This window comes from Heterodontus francisci, chromosome 39 (genome assembly GCF_036365525.1).
Source record: "Heterodontus francisci isolate sHetFra1 chromosome 39, sHetFra1.hap1, whole genome shotgun sequence".
Lineage (NCBI taxonomy): Eukaryota > Metazoa > Chordata > Chondrichthyes > Heterodontiformes > Heterodontidae > Heterodontus > Heterodontus francisci.
Window position 1 is genome coordinate 37,570,676 of NC_090409.1, and position 23,695 is coordinate 37,594,370.

Genomic DNA, 23,695 nt, shown 5'->3' on the forward strand with positions numbered 1-23,695 from the left:
GAGGAGGTGACAGAGCTAGGGAGGGTTGTAGGGGCTGGAGGAGGTTACAGAGAGAGGGAGGGTTGTAGGGGCTGGAGGAGGTTACAGAGATAGGGAGGGTTGTAGGGGCTGGAGGAGGTTACAGAGATAGGGAGGGTTGTAGGGGCTGGAGGAGGTTACAGAGATAGGGAGGGTTTTAGGGGCTGCAGGAGGTTACAGAGATAGGGAGGGTTGAAGGGGCTGGAGGAGGTGACAGAGATAGGGAGGGTTGTAGGGGCTGGAGGAGGTTACAGAGATAGGGAGGGTTGAAGGGGCTGGAGGAGGTGACAGAGATAAGGAGGGTTGTAGGGGCTGGAGGAGGTTACAGAGACAGGGAGGGTTGAAGGGGCTGGAGGAGGTGACAGAGATAGGGAGGGTTGAAGGGGCTGGAGGAGGTGACAGAGATAGGGAGGGTTGAAGGGGCTGGAGGAGGTGACAGAGATAGGGAGGGTTGTAGGGGCTGGAGGAGGTTACAGAGTTAGGGAGAGTTGTAGGGGCTGGAGGAGGCTACAGAGATAGGGAGGGTTGTGTTTCCACAGCAGATGAGCTGAGACAGAGGCGAAGTTGGACCATGTTACGGAGGTGGAAATCTAGGATAAAGCAGAAATTGAAAGACTGAAGGCCTCACAGAAAGATAAATTAATTTAAAAAGAGCCAATACTGAAACTACATCAGCTGAGTAATGAGTAATGTTTCCCTTTTAATCAAAGCTGGTCTTTAACTACGGAAATAAAACTGACATGAGTAGGATATCTATTCTATAAAATCTGGAGGAAACTGAGATTATCCTGGGTTTTCACATCCGATGGAATTGTCTCTCCCTTGAGTAACTCAGCGTCATGAAGCTGGCCTGCGAGTTTGAAAGAGAAGGGAGGGAGAGAAAGTTCTGGAAAGTTTTTATCCGGATCATAGTCCCACCCCAGAGGAAATACTTCACGCTGGGCTAAAGGAGATCTCAAGTTGTGGGCAAAGGAATTTCACAAGGGTGGAAAATACTCCGGTCGTCATTGTCCCTTTCAGAACAAACAACATGGAGATTCCCGCAGGAGGAATATTGGGAATTAGGAGCGAAAGGAATCGGCATGATCTCAATGGCAATAATGTCTGGATTGTTACCCAAACAATGTGCAAACTGTAAAAGAGACGGTGAGTCCCCGGGGGAGTGTGTCAGTATTTACAGGGGGTCTCCGGGAGTGTGTCAGTAATTACAGGGGGTCCCCGGGCAATGTGTCAGTATTTCCAGGGGGTCCCCGGGAGTGTGTCAGTATTTACAGGGGGTCTCCGGGAGTGTGTCAGTAATTACAGGGGGTCCCCGGGCAATGTGTCAGTATTTCCAGGGGGTCCCCGGGAGTGTGTCAGTATTTACAGGGGGTCCCCGGGAGTGTGTCAGTATTTACAGGGGTCCCCGGGAGTGTGTCAGTATTCACAGGGGGTCCCCGGGAGTGTGTCAGTATTTACAGGGGTCCCCGGGAGTGTGTCAGTATTTACAGGGGACCCGGGGAGTGTGTCAGTATTTACAGGGGATCCCCGGGCGTGTGTCAGTATTTACAGGGGGTCCCCGGGAGTGAGTCAGTATTTACAGGGGGTCCCCGGGAGTGTGTCCGTATTTACAGGGGGTCCCCGGGAGTGTGTCAGTATTTACAGGGGGTCCCCGGGAGTGTGTCAGTATTTACAGGGAGTCCCCGGGAGTGTGTCCGTATTTACAGGGGGTCTCCGGGAGTGTGTCAGTATTTACAGGGAGTCCCCGGGAGTGTGTCAGTATTTACAGGGGGTCTCCGGGAGTGTGTCAGTATTTACAGGGGGTCCCCGGGAGTGTGTCAGTATTTACAGGGGGTCCCCGGGAAGTCTGTCAGTATTTACAGGGGGTCCCCGGGAGTGTGTCAGTATTTACAGGGGGTCCCCGGGGAGTGTGTCAGTATTGACAGGGGGTCCCCGGGAGTGAGTCAGTATTTACAGTGTGTCTCCGGGAGTCTGTCAGTATTTACAGGGGGTCTCCGGGAGTGTGTCAGTATTTACAGGGGGTCCCCGGGAGTGTGTCAGTATTTACAGGGTGTCCCCGGGAGTGTGTCAGTATTTACATGGGGTCCCCGGGGAGTGTGTCCGTATTTACAGGGGGTCCCCGGGAGTGAGTCAGTATTTACAGGGGGTCCCCGGGAGTGTGTCCGTATTTACAGGGGGTCCCCGGGGAGTGTGTCGGTATTTACAGGGGGGTCCCCGGGAGTGTGTCCGTATTTACAATGTGTCCCCGGGAGTGTGTCAGTATTTACAGGGGGTCCCCGGGAGTGTGTCAGTATTTACAGGGTGTCCCCGGGAGTGTGTCAGTATTTACATGGGGTCCCCGGGGAGTGTGTCCGTATTTACAGGGGGTCCCCGGGAGTGAGTCAGTATTTACAGGGGGTCCCCGGGAGTGTGTCCGTATTTACAATGTGTCCCCGGGAGTGTGTCAGTATTTACAGGGGGTCCCCGGGGAGTGTGTCAGTATTGACAGGGGGTCCCCGGGAATGAGTCAGTATTTACAGGGGGTCCCCGGGAGTGTGTCCGTATTTACAATGTGTCCCCGGGAGTGTGTCAGTATTTACAGGGGGTCCCCGGGAGTGTGTCAGTATTTACAGGGTGTCCCCGGGAGTGTGTCAGTATTTACATGGGGTCCCCGGGGAGTGTGTCCGTATTTACAGGGGGTCCCCGGGAGTGTGTCAGTATTTACAGGGGGTCCCCGGGAAGTCTGTCAGTATTTACAGGGGGTCCCCGGGAGTGTGTCAGTATTTACAGGGGGTCCCCGGGAAGTCTGTCAGTATTTACAGGGGGTCCCCGGGAGTGTGTCAGTATTTACAGGGGGTCCCCGGGGAGTGTGTCAGTATTGACAGGGGGTCCCCGGGAGTGAGTCAGTATTTACAGGGGGTCCCCGGGAGTGTGTCCGTATTTACAATGTGTCCCCGGGAGTGTGTCAGTATTTACAGGGGGTCCCCGGGAGTGTGTCAGTATTTACAGGGTGTCCCCGGGAGTGTGTCAGTATTTACATGGGGTCCCCGGGGAGTGTGTCCGTATTTACAGGGGGTCCCCGGGAGTGTGTCAGTATTCACAGGGAGTCCCCGGGAGTGTGTCCGTATTTACAGGGGGTCTCCGGGGAGTGTGTCAGTATTTACAGGGGGTCCCCGGGAGTGTGTCAGTATTTACAGGGTGTCCCCGGGAGTGTGTCAGTATTTACATGGGGTCCCCGGGGAGTGTGTCCGTATTTACAGGGGGTCCCCGGGAGTGAGTCAGTATTTACAGGGGGTCCCCGGGAGTGTGTCCGTATTTACAGGGGGTCCCCGGGGAGTGTGTCGGTATTTACAGGGGGGTCCCCGGGAGTGTGTCCGTATTTACAATGTGTCCCCGGGAGTGTGTCAGTATTTACAGGGGGTCCCCGGGAGTGTGTCAGTATTTACAGGGTGTCCCCGGGAGTGTGTCAGTATTTACATGGGGTCCCCGGGGAGTGTGTCCGTATTTACAGGGGGTCCCCGGGAGTGAGTCAGTATTTACAGGGGGTCCCCGGGAGTGTGTCCGTATTTACAATGTGTCCCCGGGAGTGTGTCAGTATTTACAGGGGGTCCCCGGGGAGTGTGTCAGTATTGACAGGGGGTCCCCGGGAATGAGTCAGTATTTACAGGGGGTCCCCGGGAGTGTGTCCGTATTTACAATGTGTCCCCGGGAGTGTGTCAGTATTTACAGGGTGTCCCCGGGAGTGTGTCAGTATTTACATGGGGTCCCCGGGGAGTGTGTCCGTATTTACAGGGGGTCCCCGGGAGTGTGTCAGTATTTACAGGGGGTCCCCGGGAAGTCTGTCAGTATTTACAGGGGGTCCCCGGGAGTGTGTCAGTATTTACAGGGGGTCCCCGGGAAGTCTGTCAGTATTTACAGGGGGTCCCCGGGAGTGTGTCAGTATTTACAGGGGGTCCCCGGGGAGTGTGTCAGTATTGACAGGGGGTCCCCGGGAGTGAGTCAGTATTTACAGGGGGTCCCCGGGAGTGTGTCCGTATTTACAATGTGTCCCCGGGAGTGTGTCAGTATTTACAGGGGGTCCCCGGGAGTGTGTCAGTATTTACAGGGTGTCCCCGGGAGTGTGTCAGTATTTACATGGGGTCCCCGGGGAGTGTGTCCGTATTTACAGGGGGTCCCCGGGAGTGTGTCAGTATTCACAGGGAGTCCCCGGGAGTGTGTCCGTATTTACAGGGGGTCTCCGGGGAGTGTGTCAGTATTTACAGGGGGTCCCCGGGAGTGTGTCAGTATTTACAGGGGGTCCCCGGGAGTGTGTCAGTATTTACAGGGGGTCCCCGGGGAGTGTGTCAGTATTGACAGGGGGTCCCCGGGAGTGAGTCAGTATTTACAGGGGGTCCCCGGGAGTGTGTCCGTATTTACAATGTGTCCCCGGGAGTGTGTCAGTATTTACAGGGGGTCCCCGGGGAGTGTGTCCGTATTTACAGGGGGTCCCCGGGAGTGTGTCAGTATTTACAGGGAGTCCCCGGGAGTGTGTCCGTATTTACAGGGGGTCCCCGGGAGTGTGTCAGTATTTACAGGGGGTCCCCAGGGAGTGTGTCCGTATTTACAGGGGGTCCCCGGGAGTGTGTCAGTATTTACAGTGGGTCGCTGGGAGTGTGTCAATATTTACAGGGGGTCCCCGGGGAGTGTGTCCGTATTTACAGGGGGTCTCCGGGAGTGTGTCAGTATTTACAGGGTGTCCCCGGGAGTGTGTCAGTATTTACAGGGGGTCCCCGGGAGTGTGTCAGTATTTACAGGGGGTCCCCGGGAAGTCTGTCAGTATTTACAGGGGGTCCCCGGGAGTGTGTCAATATTTACAGGGGGTCCCCGGGGAGTGTGTCAGTATTTACAGGGGATCCCCGGGCGTGTGTCAGTATTTACAGGGGGTCCCCGGGAGTGAGTCAGTATTTACAGGGGGTCCCCGGGAGTGAGTCAGTATTTACAGGGGGTCCCCGGGAAGTCTGTCAGTTTTTACAGGGGGTCCCCGGGAGTGTGTCAGTATTTACAGGGGGTCCCCGGGGAGTGTGTCAGTATTTACAGGGTGTCCCCGGGAGTGTGTCAGTATTTACAATGTGTCCCCGGGAGTGTGTCAGTATTTACAGGTGGTCCCCGGGAAGTCTGTCAGTTTTTACAGGGGGTCCCCGGGAGTGTGTCAGTATTTACAGGGGGTCCCCGGGAGTGTGTCAGTATTTACAGGGGGTCCCCGGGAGTGTGTCAGTATTTACAGGGGGTCCCCGGGAGTGTGTCAGTATTTACAAGGGGTCCCCGGGAGTGTGTCAGTATTTGCAGGAGGTACCCGGGAGTGTGTCAGTATTTACAGGGGGTCCCCGGGAGTGTGTCAGTATTTACAGGGGGTCCCCGGAAGTGTGTCAGTATTTACAGGGAGTCCCCGGGAGTGTGTCCGTATTTACAGGGGGTCTCCGGGGAGTGTGTCAGTATTTACAGGGAGTCCCCGGGAGTGTGTCCGTATTTACAGGGGGTCTCCGGGGAGTGTGTCAGTATTTACAGGGGGTCCCCGGGAGTGTGTCAGTATTTACAGGGGGTCCCCGGGAAGTCTGTCAGTATTTACAGGGGGTCCCCGGGAGTGTGTCAGTATTTACAGGGGGTCCCCGGGGAGTGTGTCAGTATTGACAGGGGGTCTCCGGGAGTGTGTCCGTATTTACAATGTGTCCCCGGGAGTGTGTCAGTATTTACAGGGGGTCCCCGGGGAGTGTGTCAGTATTTACAGGGAGTCCCCGGGAGTGTGTCCGTATTTACAGGGGGTCCCCGGGAGTGTGTCAGTATTTACAGGGAGTCCCCGGGAGTGTGTCCGTATTTACAGGGGGTCTCCGGGGAGTGTGTCAGTATTTACAGGGGGTCCCCGGGAGTGTGTCAGTATTTACAGGGGGTCCCCGGGGAGTGTGTCAGTATTTACAGGGGGTCCCCGGGAAGTCTGTCAGTATTTACAGGGGGTCCCCGGGGAGTGTGTCAGTATTTAAAGGGGGTCCCCGGGAGTGAGTCAGTATTTACAGGGGGTCCCCGGGAGTGTGTCCGTATTTACAATGTGTCCCCGGGAGTGTGTCAGTATTTACAGGGGGTCCCCGGGGAGTGTGTCCGTATTTACAGGGGGTCCCCGGGAGTGTGTCAGTATTTACAGGGAGTCCCCGGGAGTGTGTCCGTATTTACAAGGGGTCTCCGGGGAGTGTGTCAGTATTTACAGGGAGTCTTTGGGAGTCCCTGTAAATACTGACACACTCCCGGGGACCCCCTGTAAATACTGACACACTCCCCGGGGACCCCCTGTAAATACTGACACACTCCCCGGGGACCCCCTGTAAATACTGACACACTCCCCGGAGACCCCCTGTAAATACGGACACACTCCCGGGGACCCCCTGTAAATACTGACACACTCCCTGGGGACCCCCTGTAAATACTGACACACTCCCCGGGGACCCCCTGTAAATACTGACACACTCCCCGGGGACCCCCTGTAAATATGGACACACTTCCGGGGACCCCCTGTAAATACTGACACACTCCCGGAGATCCCCTGTAAATACTGACACACTCCCCGGGGACCCCCTGTAAATACGGACACACTCCCGGAGACCCCCTGTAAATACGGACACACTCCCCGGGGACCCCCTGTAAATACGGACACACTCCCCGGGGACCCCCTGTAAATATGGACACACTTCCGGGGACCCCCTGTAAATACTGACACACTCCCGGAGATCCCCTGTAAATACTGACACACTCCCCGGGGACCCCCTGTAAATACGGACACACTCCCGGAGACCCCCTGTAAATACGGACACACTCCCCGGGGACCCCCTGTAAATACGGACACACTCCCCGGGGACCCCCTGTAAATGCGGACAACCCACTCTAAGTCCAGGAAATTGTTAATCCGGGTTCCTGCTCCTGCTTGCTATCCAGCGATTGCGGTGCTCAGGATTGTGCTCCACAGCAGCGACTCCCACAGTCGAATAGCCGCCCGAACCTTCAGCTGTCTGGGCTCGCACACAATTGAGCCCTGGCCACCGGGAAGCAGTAGCCCACAGATATGCAGCAATCGAGGCTGGCGAGGTCAAATTGACGAAGCCTTGAGTGCTGTAGGCGTAGTTGAACTCTGTGTCAGTGCGATGCACATTTTTGGCCACAACTGACAGCCTGCAACCTACATGTATTCCCCTTGCACAGAGAGACGATGAAACGTTTGATCGTTAACATAATCAGCAAGATATGCATCTCAGCAGAAAAACCTGTGAGATTGCTCTGCTAGTTATCAGCTTTCAGATTTCCTGTCTTATCATGTTCTCCCAGGTATTGGCAGCAGGTGTGAATCATTTCTGCTCGACTCTTAAAGGTCAGGTAATTGCAGTTCTTCTTTGATACTTACTAATTTTGGCTTCTTTATTTGCTAATACTGTCTTTTCTCTCTCAATTCCAACATTCTATGTGACTGTTATAGATTCTTACAGCACAGAAGGAGTCCATTCGGCCCATCTTCCCTGTGCCAGCTCTGTTAAAGATCTATCCAATCCGTCCCACTCCTCCCCGACCTCCGCTCTTTCCCCCATAGTCCTGCAAATTTTTCCCCTTCAACGGCAATTTTCAAAGTCGGGGTTTAGGCACGAATCATTGAAAGTGGCAGGATAGTTTTGTATTCTGTCATGGGATGTGGGCGTCGCTGGCTAGTTCAGTATTTATCGCCCATCCCTAATTGCCCTTGAGAAGGTGGTGGTGAGCTGCCTTCTTGGACCGCTGCAGTCCATGTGGGGTAGGTACACCCACAGTGCTGTTAGGAAGGGAGTTCCAGGATTTTGACCCAGCGACAGTGAAGGAACGGTGATATAGTTCCAAGTCAGGATGGTGTGTGACTTGGAGGGGAACTTGCAGGTGGTGATGTTCCCATGTATCTGCTGCCCTTGTCCTTCTAGTTGGTAGAGGTCGCGGGTTCGGAAGGTGTTGTCTAAGGAGCCTTGGTGAGTTGCTGCAGTGCATCTTGTAGATGGTATACACTGCTGCAACTGTGCGGTGGTGGAGGGAGTGAATGTTTGTGGATGGTTTGCCAATCAAGCGGGCTGCTTTGTCCTGGATGGTGTCGAGCTTCTTGAGTGTTGTTGGAGCTGCACCCATCCAGGCAAGTGGAGAGTATTCCATCACACTCCTAATTTGTGTCTTGTAGATGGTGGACAGGCTTTGGGGAGTCAGGAGGCAGTCAAGGGGTTAATAAAGCACATGGTTACTGGGCTTTCTAACCAGACATGTGGAATACAAAAGCCAGGTGTAATGTTAAATTATATAAAACTGTGGTTCGGCCCCAGCTGGAGAATTGTGTCCAATTCCGGTCGCCAGCACTTTTGGAAGGATGTCGAGTCCTTGGAGAGGGTTCGGAGGGAGATTTACTGGAATGGTCCCAGGGATGAGGGACTTCAGTTAATGTGGAGAGACTGGGAGAAGCTGGGTTGTTCTCCTTAGAGCAGAGAAGGTTAAGGGGGAGATTTAATCGAGGCGTTCAAAATCATGAGGGGGTTTTGATGGAGTAAATGAGGAGAAATTGCTCCCAGTGGCGGGAGGGTCGGTAACCAGAGGGACACAGATTGAGGATAATGGGTAATAGAACCAGAGGGGGGAGAGGAGGAGAATTTTTTTGACGCAGTGAGTTGTTGTGATCTGGAACGCGCTGCCTGAAAGGGCGGTGGAAGCAGATTCAATAGTAACTTTCAAAAGGGGGAATTGGAGAAATACTGGAAGGGGGAATATTTGCAGGGAGATGGGGGAAAGATCAGGGGAGGGGGTAGAGTGGGGACTAATTGGATCGATCTTTCAAAGAGCCAGCACAGGGACGATGGGTTGAATGGCCTTTGTCTGCTCTGCACAAATCTTCGATGATATCTCAGTGAAAGCAGAGCCTGCAGTCTGTCACCTGGTTCAGTGTTTGAAGTGTAAAACATCCATTTGACCTCAGACAGCTTATCTTACATCGATAACTCAAATATTCTTCAGAAGTGTTCTGGCTGAGGTTTACACTGACTCCTTTAGATTGATAATGGCAGCCTCATAATGATTTACATAACAGATTGGAAGCTGGTGATCAAATCAGCTGAAAGCAGACAAAACTACAACAGCCACAAGGCAGGACTCTGACTGCAAAACTGAGGTTTATTGTGGCTTCTCCAGCACAAGCATTGCTTCCAAGAGATGCCGAGTGCATAATGGTCGGGCCAGTGCATTGTTGAAACAGGCAGTTGCGGTGAACGGCTGCTTTTGGCACTGGAGGAAGGTATTTCGCTGGGTTTCCCAGGGGTCTGTGTTTGGACCGCTGCTTTCCTTGAAATGATATCGACCCAGGAGTGCAGGGCACTGTTTCAGAATTTGTGGATGACACAAAACCTTGGAAGTATTGTGAACAGTGAGGAGGATAGTGATAGATTTCAAGAGGACACAGTCAGACTGGTGGAATGGGCAGACAAGTGGCAGATGAAATTAAATGCAGAGAAGTGTGATTCATTTTGGTTGGGAAGAATGAGGAGAGACAATATAAAATAAAGGGTACAATTGTAAAGGGGTTGCAGGAGCAGAGGGACCTGGGTGTATATGTGTACAAATCATTGAAGGCGGCAGGACAGGTTGAGAAAGTGGTGAATAAAGTATACAGTATCCTGAGCTTTATAAATAGAGGGACAGCACACAAAGCAAGGAAGTTATGGGGAACCTTTACAAAACACTGGTTCAGCCTCAACTGGAGAATTGTGTCCAATTCTGGGCTCCACACGTTAGGAAGGATGTGAAGGCTTTAGAGAGAGTGCAGAAAAGATTCACCAGAACGGTTCCAGGGAGGAGGGACTTCAGTTACGTGGATAGATTGGAGAAGCCGGGACTGTTCTCCTTCGAGAGGAGAAGGTTGAGAGGAGATTTGGTCGAGGTGTTCGAAACCACAGAGTCGATCGGGAGAAACTGTTCTCGTTGGCGGAAGGATGGAGAGTCAGAGGACACCGATTTAAGGCGATTGGTGAAAGAAGCAATGGCGGCTTGAGTGGGGGGCACAGTGGGGGAAAGTTTTTTGGTCAGCGAGTGTTTGGGATGTGGAAGGCGCTGCCTGAGAGTGTGGTGGAGGCACATTCAATGGTGGCTTTCAAAAGGGAATTGGATAATGATGTGAAGAGTAAAGTTGTGCGGGGGCTAGGGGGATAGGGAGGAGGGACTTGCAGAGAGCTGGTATGGACCTGATGGTCTGAATGGCCTCCTCCTGTGCAATAACCATTCTGTGATTCTATACAACGATTAAAGTCCCAGTTTCCACTGACCTGCACTGAGTTATTTTATCTCAATTGGTGTGGGGGGGGTGCAGGGGGAAATGGCAGTCATTAGCCTCAGTGCCCTGCGGGTCAGTGGGCTTTGACCGCCACGCTACCCTGCTCAGGAGGTATCCCCCTGATGATCCAACCCGTTCACCGCGACGCCTTCCATGCCCAAACAGCCTGTTGACACCTGCCATTGGGATCTGACACGAAAGATGGCAACTGGACACAGGAGCCTCCCAAATGGCCCCCAACAGGCGTTGGTTAGTTTTGAACTTCCCAGCCAAAGGTTGGGCTCCAATTTCGGATCAATGACATCCAGCGAACTGAGCTCTAATGATAGGCAGGAGGTCAGTTCACGACCTGGAAGTGATCTTGATCGTGTTGCATTGTGGTCACGCGGGGCCATGACCCTGACCAGTTCGAACTCTCAAGACCGTCAACTTACCCGATCGATGCACCAGCAACAACCTGCATTTGCATAGTGCCTGTAACACTCTAAAACATCCCGAGGTTCTTCACCGTACTGATTATCAGACACAATCTAACATCCAGCTGCTTTGGTAAATGTTAGGGACCGGCGACCAAAAGCTCGAGCGTCTTAAAGGAGGAGAGAGAGAGAGAGAGAGAGGCGGAGAGGTTTAGGGAGGGAATTCCAGAGCTTAGGGCCCCAGACAGCTGAAGGCACGGCCGCCAATGGTGGAGCGATGGGAATCGGGGGATGGGCAAGAGGCTGGAATCGGAGGAGGGCAGAGATCTCGGAGAGTTGTAGGGGCTGGAGGGGGTTACAGAGATAGGGAGGGTTGTCGGGGCTGGAGGAGGTTACAGAGATAGGGAGGGTTGTAGGGAGTGGAGGAGGTTACAGAGATAGGGAGGGTTGTCGGGGCTGGAGGAGGTTACAGAGATAGGGAGGGTTGTAGGGGCTGGAGGAGGTTACAGAGATAGGGAGGGTTGTAGGGAGTGGAGGAGGTTGCAGAGATAGGGAGGGTTGTAGGGGCTGAAGGAGGTTACAGAGATAGGGAAGGTGCGAGTTAGGACACGGGGACAGCAGAGTCTTGGTTGAGTTGAGGTTTACAGAGGGTGGAAGATGGGAGGCCATCAGGGGGAGTGTTGGAACAGCCCCGTCTATACAGACATAGGTGATATCTTAATGTGAATCGGTCTCCTCCTCTGGTTAAATTCAAATAAATATTTTTTAAACTGTGGCGTGGGATTGTCAGTATTGGTCAGAGTGTTGGGAAAACTGAGGGACTTTAATTGTGCATGTTACGCCCAAAACCACTTGTGTTTGTGTTTTCCTGCGATCTTTGAGGCTGATTTAAAATGAATTTTGTCTGGATCAGGGCCTGCTGATAAATCCAGTCACATTCCCCAGGTCGAAGGGCGGAGTTCTGTCAACTGCCCTGCTTCCAGAAGGTTCAGTGTCTCGGACGCACAGGCACCAGTTGGGACATTTTCCCACGTTTAAAAAAAAAATTTGCGTCTTGGGTCAGGAACCCGATGTTGGGGACAAATGGGGATCCTGACGTCGTGCTGTCGTTGGGGGAGACGGTAGTGTCGTGGTGATGTCACTGGACTAGTAATCCAGAGGCCCTGGGGTCACGGGTGCAAATCCTAGTGGAATTTAAATTCAAATTAATTAGTAAATAAAAGTCTGGAATTGAAAGCTAGTCTCAGTAATGGCGCCATGAATCTATTATCGATTGTCACAAAAAAAACCATCTGGTTCGCTAATGGCCTTTATGCACGGAAATCTGCCGTCCTTACCTGGTCTGGCCTACATGTGACTCCAGACCCACAGCAACATGGTTGACTCTTAACTGCCCTCTGAAATGGCCTAGCAAGCCCGCTGAGTTGTCAAGGGCTATCAGGGATGGGCAACAAACGTTTGAACTGTTTCCAACACAATTATATCCTTTCTTACATAAGGAGACCAAAGCTGTATGCAATACTCTAGATGTGGTCTCACCGATAACCTGTACAACTGTAACAGAACTTCCCTACCAGGGGACAGTCTCAGAATAAGGGGTAGGCCATTTAAGACTGAGATGAGGAGGAATTTCTTCACTCAGAGGTTGATGAATCTTTGGAATTCTCTGCCCCAAAAGGCGGTGGAGGCTCAGTCATTGAGTACGTTCAGGACTGAGATCGATAGATTTCCAGATATTAATAATATCCAGACATTTCTATTCTTCCTGCCAAAGTGGACAAGCTCACATTTTCCCACATTAAACTCCATCTGCCATATTTTTGCCCACTCACTTAACCTATTGTTCCAATCAGGTGAGGAGGGGTCAAAAGGCTCCCCTCATGTCCCTCTCCTTGTTTGACCGTAACAGGGTCTATTTCTCTTAAACAGTGGTTGTGTTTGCCAATTCAGTGAGAGTTTAACCCTTTATGGTGCTATGATCATAACACAGCCAGTCGGACAGGTTTTCTTTCGTTTAAACAAGAAAGAGGTTTGTTTATTGTACTTAAAACCAAAACACGATCTAAGTAAAATAATAAACCATGCTCCAACTTTCACACACACACACACACACACACACACTCACTTTTATCAGTGTTTTGTCTGTTGTTTCTTTTAAAGTTTAATTCAGGTTTTCAACCGGTGGATTATAAAAAAAAACATAACTCAGCATAGCACATGTTCATGACACTATTTATATCCCTTTACAGCCTTAGCCAGAATTTTATGTTGGGCGGGAGGCCCCGCCCACTGGCAGAAAAGGTCGAGGACGGACCCGCCTCCTCTGGGCCTGGAAACCATGCTGTGATTTTGTGCGGCCCAGACCCTTAATTGGCCTTGGGCAGGACCTCCGCCCTTCTGAGGCAGGAAGTCCCGCCTCCAAGAGCTGCCAGCCAATCAGCCGGAGCTGTGGCCCCTGCCGGGACTGCAGCCAGGGTGAGGAGCAGCAATGGAGGAGGCCGCTTAAGGGTCTTAATCGGCCTGGGCCGGGAAGGCGATGAGAATGTCACTCCCTGCCTCCTGCTGAATTTTATGCCCCTCCCCCACCCCCCCCTCCCATCCCCGCCTCCAGTCCCGCTCCTGTGGGTGTAAGGTTCCGGCCCTTATGTCCTCTTCACAACTTACTCTCTTTGTGTCATCCGCAAATTTAGCGACCGTGCATTCTGTCCCTTCATCTAGGTCATTAATATAAATTGTAAACAGTTGAGGCCCCAGCACTGATCACTGCAGCACCCACTAGTCACAGCTTGCCAACCTGAAAATGATCCATATATGCCTACTTCCTGCTACCTGGAAGTTAACCAATCCTCTATCCATGCCAATATCGTCCAGCTCTGATGAGGGTGCACACCTAAAATTTTAACTTGTTTGTTCTCATCGCAGAAGCTGACTGGCCTAGGTGTTTCCATATACATGTACAATATCCTTGTAATGTTCAGTAGAATGCAGCTCGCTCTTAAATATTATGGCTTGTTACCCGAAGAGGGTATTTTGCAGTTTAGAATCCGACTGGACAACCAGTTCGAGTAGATCACAGTCGTTGGGCACCTGATGAAAGGCCACAGACCTGAAACGTTAACTCTGCTTCTCTCTCCACGGATGCTGCCAGACCCGCTGAGTATTTTCCAGCACTTTGTTTTTATTTGGGATAGATCACGGTCTGGCTATTGTTACGACCAGGTGAAAAAGGGGTCTAGGGGTTCCCTCTCTGCCTTTTCCTGGTTTGACTGTAACAGGGTTTAATTTTTAAAACACCGTGTTTTTAGCTCCCCCTCAGTGAATCCTTGCTCACTGCTCTCAAATTGTAATGGCAAATAAATCAACCAGACAGGTTTTCTTCGATTTAAACAAGAAAGGTGTAAGTTTATTAACCTTAAAACTCTAATTCAGTTAAAACTATTAATACGTGACGTGACCACACTAGCATGCATACGCGATAAAAACACGTGCAGGTAGAGACAGAAAAGGAGAAAGAATCAAGGGGAAAAGTTTGAAGCAGTAGCTGGAGTTCATTTACTGTCTTTTGAGTTCGATGTGGAGTCTTTTGATTGCAGTCAAATCTTGCCGTCTCGTTGGGGCCCAGTGCACTCTTTCAAACTTGTTTCGATGGTTTTCCGTCTTGGCTTAGTTTCTTCCATGGGTCCATCTCTTTGCGTGAGAGGGAGAGAGAGAGAGAGAGAGAGACAGGGAGAGATGCTCTTTCTTCACGTTCAGCTGCAATCTGACTCAAGCTGGTCTGTGAGCACAATTCAAAACTCCAAGTTGGCCAGCTGGCTAGTCATGTGACTAACCCCTTATTTGGAACAACTGCTCCTACGGTTTGTGGATTATCCTCAGTGTGGGGGGGGGGGAGATGGAATGCTGACTTTTTACACATTCAGTGTCTGGTGATCAAAATCCATTTGGGTTCATTGAATCAGAGAGCAGTTCCATTGTCTTCTCCAGTCAACTGTCTCTTAGAATGCAAATGTTTCCAGCTACTGTCCTTCACAAAATGCAGGTAGAGCCATATTTCAGTCCAGTAAGAGTTTAAAAATTAATGTTCCATCTGATGAAATTAATATGCCTCGTGGGGTTTCAAACACACTTATTGTTCACTAAAGACAGATACTGTAAAATTGGATACAGGAGGACCTTCTTAAGCATGTTGAGCATGGAGCTCTCAATAATATAGTCTCGCACTAAAACACACTACATTTTTATAGCTTCTGTATATTGTACCAAGATCCCATTGACAAATCTTGCAAATAGCTCGAACTTTAAAAAAGATGACACAGCTGGCAGATGAAGTTCAATGCAGAGAAATTTAAGTGATTCATTTTGGTAGGAAGAACATGGAGAGACAATATAGAATAAAGGGTACAATTCTAAAGGGGTTGCAGGAGCAGAGGGACCTGGATGTATATGTGCATAAGTCATTGAAGGTGGCAGGACAGGTTGAGAGAGCAGTTAATAAAGCATACAGTATCCTGGGCTTTATTAATAGGGGTATAGAGTACAAGAGGAAGGAAGTTATGTTGAACTTGTATAATACACTAGTTCAGCCTCAGCTGGAGCATTGTGTCCAGTTCTGGGCGCTGCACTTGAGGAAAGATGTGAGGGCATCGGAGAGAGTACGGAAAAGATTCAGGAGAATGGTTCCAGGGATGAGGAATTTCAGTTATGAAGATAGATTGGAGAAGTTAGGACTGTTTTCCTTGGAGAAGAGAAGGCTGAGAGGTGATTTGATCGAGGTATTCAAAATCATGAGGGGTCTGGACAGAGTAGATACGGGGAAACTGTTCCCACTCGTGAAAGGATCGAGAACGAGAGGGCACAGACTTAAAGTATTTGGTAAGAGAAGCAGAAGTGACATGAGGAAAAACTTTTTCACGCAGCGAGTGGTTAAGGTCTGGAATGCACCGCCTGAGAATGTGGTGGAGGCAGGTTCAACTGAAGCATTCAGAAGGGAATTAGACAGTTATATGAAAAGGAAGAATGTGCAGGGTTACGGGGGGCAGGCGTGGGGAGTGGCACTGGGGTGAAATGCTCATTCGGAGAGCTGGTGCGGACACGATGGGCCGAATGGCCTCCTTCTGCGAGGTAACAATTCTGTGATTCTGCGATTCTGATAATGAGTTGAGTTCCCATGGAAACTGATAGAGAGAAATAACAATGGAATAATTATCTGGCTATCATCTTGATATTTTTGCGGCATTAGGGGAGATACCTTAGCTCTTTCGAAGTTGTTTCGTACATATGTTTTTAAGAGTTACTTTTCTGTACTAACCACCTCTCCCACTGCCCCTCAAAAATAAGTTGGAAAAAATTGATCAAGGGACCAGTGAAGGTGTACATTGGAGTGTATTCGCAAGAGGTGGGAGGGAGTACCAGTACATTCTAACTTCAGGAGTGTTACTTTATTAACCTGATGACAAGAATCCTGTCTCTCAAGCTCTCAAGCTCTGCTTGTTTGGTTACAATGGTGAGTATAGGAACTGCTTCCCTTTCTCAAGGAGTGCTTCTCTTGAATGTGCAGACCAAGATGAAACAGTTTGTCGAATTCACACCTCCTATTGTTGGTGGTTTTATCCAACACTCCTGCCCATGATTACTAAGAAACTGTGTTGTGCCAAACAACGCAACGACAAAATATTCCCGTGTGGCCCTTTTTCAGTGAGTTTAAATCAGGTTTCGTTGCTGACAGGGTTCTGAGAACTTTGATTAAAATCCTATTTTAAGCCGCACCGGTAAAAACTGCACCAGGGTTTCCACGCTAAACTAATTGTTTTAAAACTGGACAAAAAGAATGAAAAAGAAACAGTTATCTCCTCACTATATACTGCAGCTCCTTCCCGCTGGTTCACAGACGATTTTATGCTTGGGGACGATGCAAATGAATTTCAGTTTGAAACGTGTACTGTAAACCAGTGCAATATTGAGGGCCTTGCTCTGGTGCAGTGCCGAGGGAGTGCTACACTGCTGGGGGTGCCCTTTTTCAAATGAGAACGGGGCGGGGAGTCCTCCCGGGCCAAGATTCACCTCACACCCAACTTCACCAACAAAAAAAAAACAAATTATCCTGTGATTTATCTCCTTGCTGTTCGCAGAAGCTTGCTGTGCGCAAATTGGTTGCTGTGATTCCCACATGACAACAGCGGACACGCTCCAGAAGGACATCATTGACCGTGAAGCACTCTAGCACTTCCTGAGGACGTGGAAGGTTCTATAGAAATGCAAGCCTCTCTTTCACTCAGATGCAGACTGATCGGGCGTCGCGTCAAATCAATTGAGGGCAAAATCAGTTTCTCGACCACAACTCCTTTTCTATTTGCAGCCAATTCATTCATTGTTGCCTCTGAAACAAGCTATCAAATAACTGCAGTTTCCTGCTCTCTTGTTCAGATATCTGTCACCGAGAAAAACGACAGCATTTTGTATCAGAGAGAAAATATCAATTCAAAACATCGATGGGAGAACCAGAGTATGACTGGGGCATGGTAAGTAGTAACCCTCGTACTTAACTGTAACTGCGAATTTTCATGATTTGAATTATTTGTTAAAAATCGAATCATTTCTCTCGGTGTAACTGGTCTTCACACCACGAGAATCGGCTCAGCGACAATTCCCCTGAATTTTAATATCCCTTTTTTCAAATTTCCCTGACCAATTCAGAAAGTGAAATTGCAATCTGAGGGAATGTATTGCAATTGAAAAGAAATGACATATTTTAACGCAATGTGCAAGCTTTCTGAAAAGCAATCCTTTAATGCTTTTCAACTTCTCAATCACTGCTTTTCTGATTAATCGCTTTCTCTCATCCGTTTAATATTTATTTACATCGGCAATTCGTTTCGTGAATTTTGAAGGGTTGCACTTTAGTATTGTCACATAATTCACAGCCCATCCTTGGGTGTTCAGGAGTGACGATAAATCTTTTATTTGTTTGGTGGTGAATCGGGCGAGATATTGTCTTTGTATTTCAGAAAGTAACCAGTTCATTTCTATGATGAATGGGCTAATTTACATAGCCAGGCACTCACTTTATGATCAACCGTACAATATCTTAAGGTTTATTTGGACAAACATGTTGTAGTTGATAGATTAATCCTACTCACCCACCTTCTCCCCACATCCCTCGATCCCCACCCACGCACCTTCTCCCCACATCACTCAATCTCCACCCACTCTCCTTCTCCCCACATCCCTTAATCTGCATCTACCCACCATCTCCCCATATCCCTCAACCCCATCTAACCACCATCTCCCCATATCCCTCAACCCCATCTAACCACCATCTCCCCATATCCCTCAACCCCATCTAACCACCATCTCCCCATATCCCTCAACCCCATCTAACCACCTTCTCCCCATATCCCTCAACCCCATCTAACCACCTTCTCCCCATATCCCTTGTGATATCCCTCAATCCCTACCTTCTTTCTCTATCTCTCATGCCCTTCCCTCGATCCAGAACCCTATCCAATTGCCTCTTAAACTCTCTCCAGCAGCTCTGACCTCTGGTTTCTCACTGAGAGCATTGGATGCAGAAATTTCTTGTTGCCTTCTTTCCACACTGCAAGCCTTCTCTGTCTGTTCGGAGCCTCCAAAGCACTCAGCAATCCAGTTTCTCTGTTACTTACAGCATTTACATTCCCTCAAGATTGTCCCCAAGCTGCCCAGATTTATCCTTTGAAGGCAGCAAGTGACTGGAGCACAGTGGGAGTACACTGACAGAGTCAGAATGCGTCTTGTTCATCACCAAGATGTGCAAGTTCGAATCCCGCTTTCGAAAATCAATCTTTACGTGGAGAACTGTGTACAGTTTTGGTCTCCAGAGCTAAGGAAGGATATAATTGCCATAGAGTGGGTGCAACGAGGGTTCACGAGACTGATTCCTAGTATGAGAGGGTTATTCTATGAGGAGAGATTGAGTAGAATGAGCTTACACCCACTGGAGTTCAGAACAACGAGTGGTGATCTCATTGAAATGTACGCAGTTGTTGGTGCCAGGCCAGGGTGGATGCTGAGAGGCTGTTTCCCACTGCCTGCCCCAAGCTTCTAGGATAAGGTTCCAGTTCTAGGTCCCAGTCTCAGGATAAGGCGTTGGCCATTTGGGACTGAGATGGGGGGAGATGTCTTCACTCAGAGGGTTGGGAATCTCTGGACTTCTCTACCCCAGAGAGCTGTGGATGAACAGTCACTGAGTATATTCAAGACTGAGATCGAGAGATTTTTGGACACCGAGGGAAATCGAGGGATAGGGCGGGAAGGTGGAGTTGAGGTAGAGGATCAGCCATGAACTTACTGAATGGGGTAGCAGGCTTGAGGGGCCGAATGGCCTTCAACCACTCCTATTTCTTATGACGTGACGGGTCTGATGCAGATTCCAAGAAATCATTCTGCTGAGTTATTAGAAATATTCAGGACAAAGGAATGAGTGACTCACAGGCATGCAGTAAACAGAAACAACTTGTTCAAACATGGTCTCAAAACAAGGTAACGATTGGACAGGGAATTGTAAACACCCTCAATGCGGGTTCATCCCTAAACAGGAGCATCTCGAGATTATTCAACAGACGATGCATTTCAGTACTGATTTGATTGAGTTGAGATCCTCCTAAACTCTTCTGCCCCCAAATCTTAACTCGCACCCAGTCCCGTTCTCCTTCACCCCCTGATCTCCCTAACCTACCCTGGCACCCAGACAAGGAACGTCTTTATTTTAAAATTATCATCCTTGTTTTCAAATCCCTCCATGGCCTCCCCAGCTCCCTATCTCTGTCACCTCCTCCAGCCCTTACAACCCTCCCTATCTCTGTCACCTCCTCCAGCCCTTACAACCCTCCCTATCTCTGTCACCTCCTCCAGCCCCTACAACCCTCCCTATCTCTGTCACCTCCTCCAGCCCTTACAACCCTCCCTATCTCTGTCACCTCCTCCAGCCCCTACAACTCTCCCTATCTCTGTAACTTCCTCCAGCCCCTACAACCCTCCCTATCTCTGTCACCTCCTCCAGCTCCGACAACTCTCCCTATCTCTGTAACCTCCTCCAGCCCCGACAACCCTCCCTATCTCTGTCACCTCCTCCAGCCCTTACAACCCTCCCTATCTCTGTCACCTCCTCCAGCCCCTACAACCCTCCCTATCTCTGTCACCTCCTCCAGCCCTTACAACCCTCCCTATCTCTGTCACCTCCTCCAGCCCCTACAACTCTCCCTATCTCTGTAACTTCCTCCAGCCCCTACAACCCTCCCTATCTCTGTCACCTCCTCCAGCCCCGACAACTCTCCCTATCTCTGTAACCTCCTCCAGCCCCGACAACCCTCCCTATCTCTGTCACCTCCTCCAGCCCTTACAACCCTCCCTATCTCTGTCACCTCCTCCAGGCCTTACAACCCTCCCTATCTCTGTCACCTCCTCCAGCCCTTACAACCCTCCCTATCTCTGTAACCTCCTCCAGCCCCTACAACCCTCCCTATCTCTGTAACCTCCTCCAGCCCCTACAACCCTCCCTATCTCTGTAACCTCCTCCAGCCCTTACAACCCTCCCTATCTCTGCAACCTCCTCCAGCCCCTACAACCTCCCTATCTCTGTAACCTCCTCTAGCCCTGACAACCCTCCCCTATCTCTGCAACCTCCTCCAGCCCCTACAACCCTCCCTATCTCTGTAACCTCCTCCCGCCCCTACAACCCTCCCTAAGCTCTGGAATTCCCTCCCTAAACCTCTCCGCCTCTCTCCCTCTCCTCCTTTAAGACGCTCCTTAAAAAACCGACCTCTTTGACCGAGCTTTTGGTTGCCGGTCCCTAATATCTCCTGATGTGGCTTGGGGGTAGATTTTGTTTTATGGTCGCCCCTGTGAAGCACCTTGGGATGTCTTATTATGTTCAAAATGTTAGAGAATTATACATTTTTATTGTTGCTGCTTTTTATTCATTTAGCTTTGAACATTTTTTGAGCTGATTGATAAAACATTTTGACCTGACTGACCTGAGACGTTGATTAAAAGCTGTTAGATCCCAGTCCAATTCCGGTCGCCACACACTTTAGGAAGGATGTCGAGTCCTTGGAGAGGGTGCGGAGGGAGATTTACTGGAATGGTCCCAGGGATGAGGGACTTCAGTTAATGTGGAGAGACTGGGAGAAGCTGAGATTGTTCTCCTTAGAGCAGAGAAGGTTAAGGGGGAGATTTAATCGAGGCGTTCAAAATCATGAGGGGGTTTTTGATGGAGTAAATGAGGAGAAACTGTTCCCAGTGGCAGGAGGGTCGGTAACCAGAGGGACACAGATTGAGGATAATGGGTAAAAGAACCAGAGGGGGGAGAGGAGGAGAATTTTTTTGACGCAGTGAGTTGTTGTGATCTGGAACGCGCTGCCTGAAAGGGCGGTGGAAGCAGATTCAATAGTAACTTTCAAAAGGGGAAATTGGAGAAATACTGGAAGGGGGAAAATTTGCAGGATGATGGGGGAAAGAGCAGGGGGGGAGAGTGGGGACTAATTGGATAGATCTTTCAAAGAGCCAGCACAGGGGTGATGGGACGAATGGACTCCTCCTGTGCTGGATCATTCTCTGATATGCATCCTCAGCTATGATGTCGGCAGAGATTCTTACAGTCTGGAAGGAAGGCCATTCGGCCCATCGTGGCTGTCACAGAGCCAAGAAGGTAAGAGAGCTGAGATCCTCTCTCTCTCTCTCTCTCTCTTTCTCTCTGTGGGGAGAGTTTGCAGACGTGCAAATGTGTTGTTTAAAAAAAAACCTGACTACGGTAAATAGGTCTATGGGTTGACTGTTATAGGAAGGTTTTGTACCCTGAGGAGAGGTGTGAAAAACCACAATCGAATGAACAGGCCAGAGATGAGTTTCCTTATATTGAAGAGACTCAAAAAGGAACCTCTAAGAGCAGTAGTTTCGAGCCTTTTTGCAGCCGGGGAGGAGGAGGAGGCAGGGTGCAAAATACCCTCCACTCGACACCCTCCCTCCGATTTGGTCCTCAGTCAGAGCAATGGAGAAAACCCCAAGGCCCACCTGCAGCCTGTATCGATACGCTGGCCGAGGCATTTACAGGACCGCAGTCGCCCTGTAACTCACCCGTAAAACGCCGCCCACCCTTCACGAGCCTCTCTTGCGTGGAGTCAGAGGTGCTCGGAAGAGGCACAAAAAGAACAACAAAAAAAGAGTGAAAGGACGTGCATTTCTCTAGCGCCTGTCACCTCCTCAGTACGTCCCAAAGTGCTTCACGGCCAATGAAGTACTTTCTTCGTGAGGTCTGGTCGCTGTTGTAATGTAGGAACTGCGGCAGCCGATTTGCGCACAGCAAGATCCCACAAACAGCAATGTGAGAATGACCCAGATCATCTGTTTTTTTTTAGTGATGTTGGTTGAGGGATAAATATTGTCCCCAGGACACCGGGGAGAACTCCCCCTCCCCCCACCCCCCGCTCTTCTTCCAAATAGTGTCCGTGGGATCTTTTACACCCACCTGAGAGGGCAGACGGGGGCCTCAGTTTAATGTCTCATCTGAAAGACGGCACCTCTGACAGTGCGTCACTCCCTCAGTACTGACCCTCCGACAGTGCAGCACTTCCTCAGTACTGGCCCTGAGATTGTCATCCTGGATTTTTGTGCTCCAGTCTCTGGAGTGGGACTTGAACACTGAAAATGAGGGACTAGAGGGATGGTCTTCGATGGGAGAGTTCGGGGATTAGAGGGATGGTCTTCGATGGGAGAGTTCGGGGATTAGAGGGATGGTCTTCGATGGGAGAGTTCGGGGATTAGAGGGATGGTCTTCGATAGGAGAGTTAGGGGACTGGAGGGATGGTCTTCGATGGGAGAGTTCGGGGATTAGAGGGATGGTCTTCGATGGGAGAGTTCGGGGATTAGAGGGACGGTCAACAATGGGAGAGTTAGGGGACTAGAGGGATGGTCTTCGATGGGAGAGTTAGGGGACTAGAGGGATGGTCTTTGATGGAGAGTTAGAGGACTGGAGGGATGGTCTTCGATGGGAGAGTTAGGGGACTGGAGGGATGGTCTTCGATGGGAGAGTTAGGGGACTAGAGGGACGGTCAACAATGGGAGAGTTAGGGGACTAGAGGGATGGTCTTCGATGGGAGAGTTAGGGGACTAGAGGGATGGTCTTTGATGGAGAGTTAGAGGACTGGAGGGATGGTCTTCGATGGGAGAGTTAGGGGACTAGAGGGATGGTCTTCGATGGGAGAGTTAGGAGACTGGAGGGTTGTTCTTCGATGGGAGAGTTCGGAGACTGGAGGGATGGTCAATGGGAGAGTTAGAGGACTAGAGGGATGGTCTTTGATGGGAGAGTTAGGGGACTAGAGGGATGTTCTTCAATGGGAGAGTTAGGGGACTAGAGGGATGTTCTTCAATGGGAGAGTTAGAGGACTGGGGGATGGGTTTGGTAATCATTGTTAACAATGGTTTAATATTTTTGAGAAGTTCACTCTGAGCAGCAATTTATCAGCAGTGTCAATCCTTTCGGTCTGATCAGTTTTGCACTTGGTTCAAAATATCAGATGTATAAATTTCACCCAACATGCATTTCATTCTTCGACTACTTTTGTGAGCCTTAATTTCTCGACGAAAGTCTGAAGTCCTGCAGCTGCTGTTCTGGCTTCACCTTTTTCACATCGATAAGGAAGTTAGTGTTATTTTCAAAACCTCCTTCCTCTTTCACTCCCCCCTCAAATTGTTCAATATTGCAGAATCCACTCAGCTCAAAAATATGTGAAGATACGATGAAGTAAAAAGTGACTCTGATTGAGTTATTGAGGGAGAAACAGGAGTAGATTCACAGATTGATGGGCAAGGAATGGATTATAATCAGAGATTATGCAACAAGGCGTGAGTTCAAGGCAATGAGGTTCCCTATCTCTGTAACCTCCTCAGCACCTACAACCCTCCCTATCTC

At 50.0% G+C, this 23,695-nt stretch overlaps 1 protein-coding gene across 3 annotated transcripts in view; it reads left to right on the forward strand.

Annotated features, from left to right (window-relative positions):
* The first annotated feature begins 580 nt into the window (after positions 1 to 580).
* LOC137352940 (C-X-C chemokine receptor type 3-like) overlaps positions 581 to 23,695 on the forward strand; it is a 32,602-nt gene continuing 9,487 nt past the window's right edge. Inside the window, exons 1-2 of one of the 3 annotated variants that reach the window (XM_068018797.1) lie at positions 581 to 1,164; positions 17,176 to 17,270. In XM_068018797.1, coding sequence (XP_067874898.1) covers positions 1,101 to 1,164; positions 17,176 to 17,270 — 159 coding nt within the window. In that variant the 5' untranslated portion in view covers positions 581 to 1,100. Of the gene's footprint in view, positions 1,165 to 7,291; positions 7,390 to 16,880; positions 17,271 to 23,695 lie in introns of those variants that run through there. The other 2 variants (XM_068018798.1, XM_068018799.1) reach the window with 2 other exon arrangements.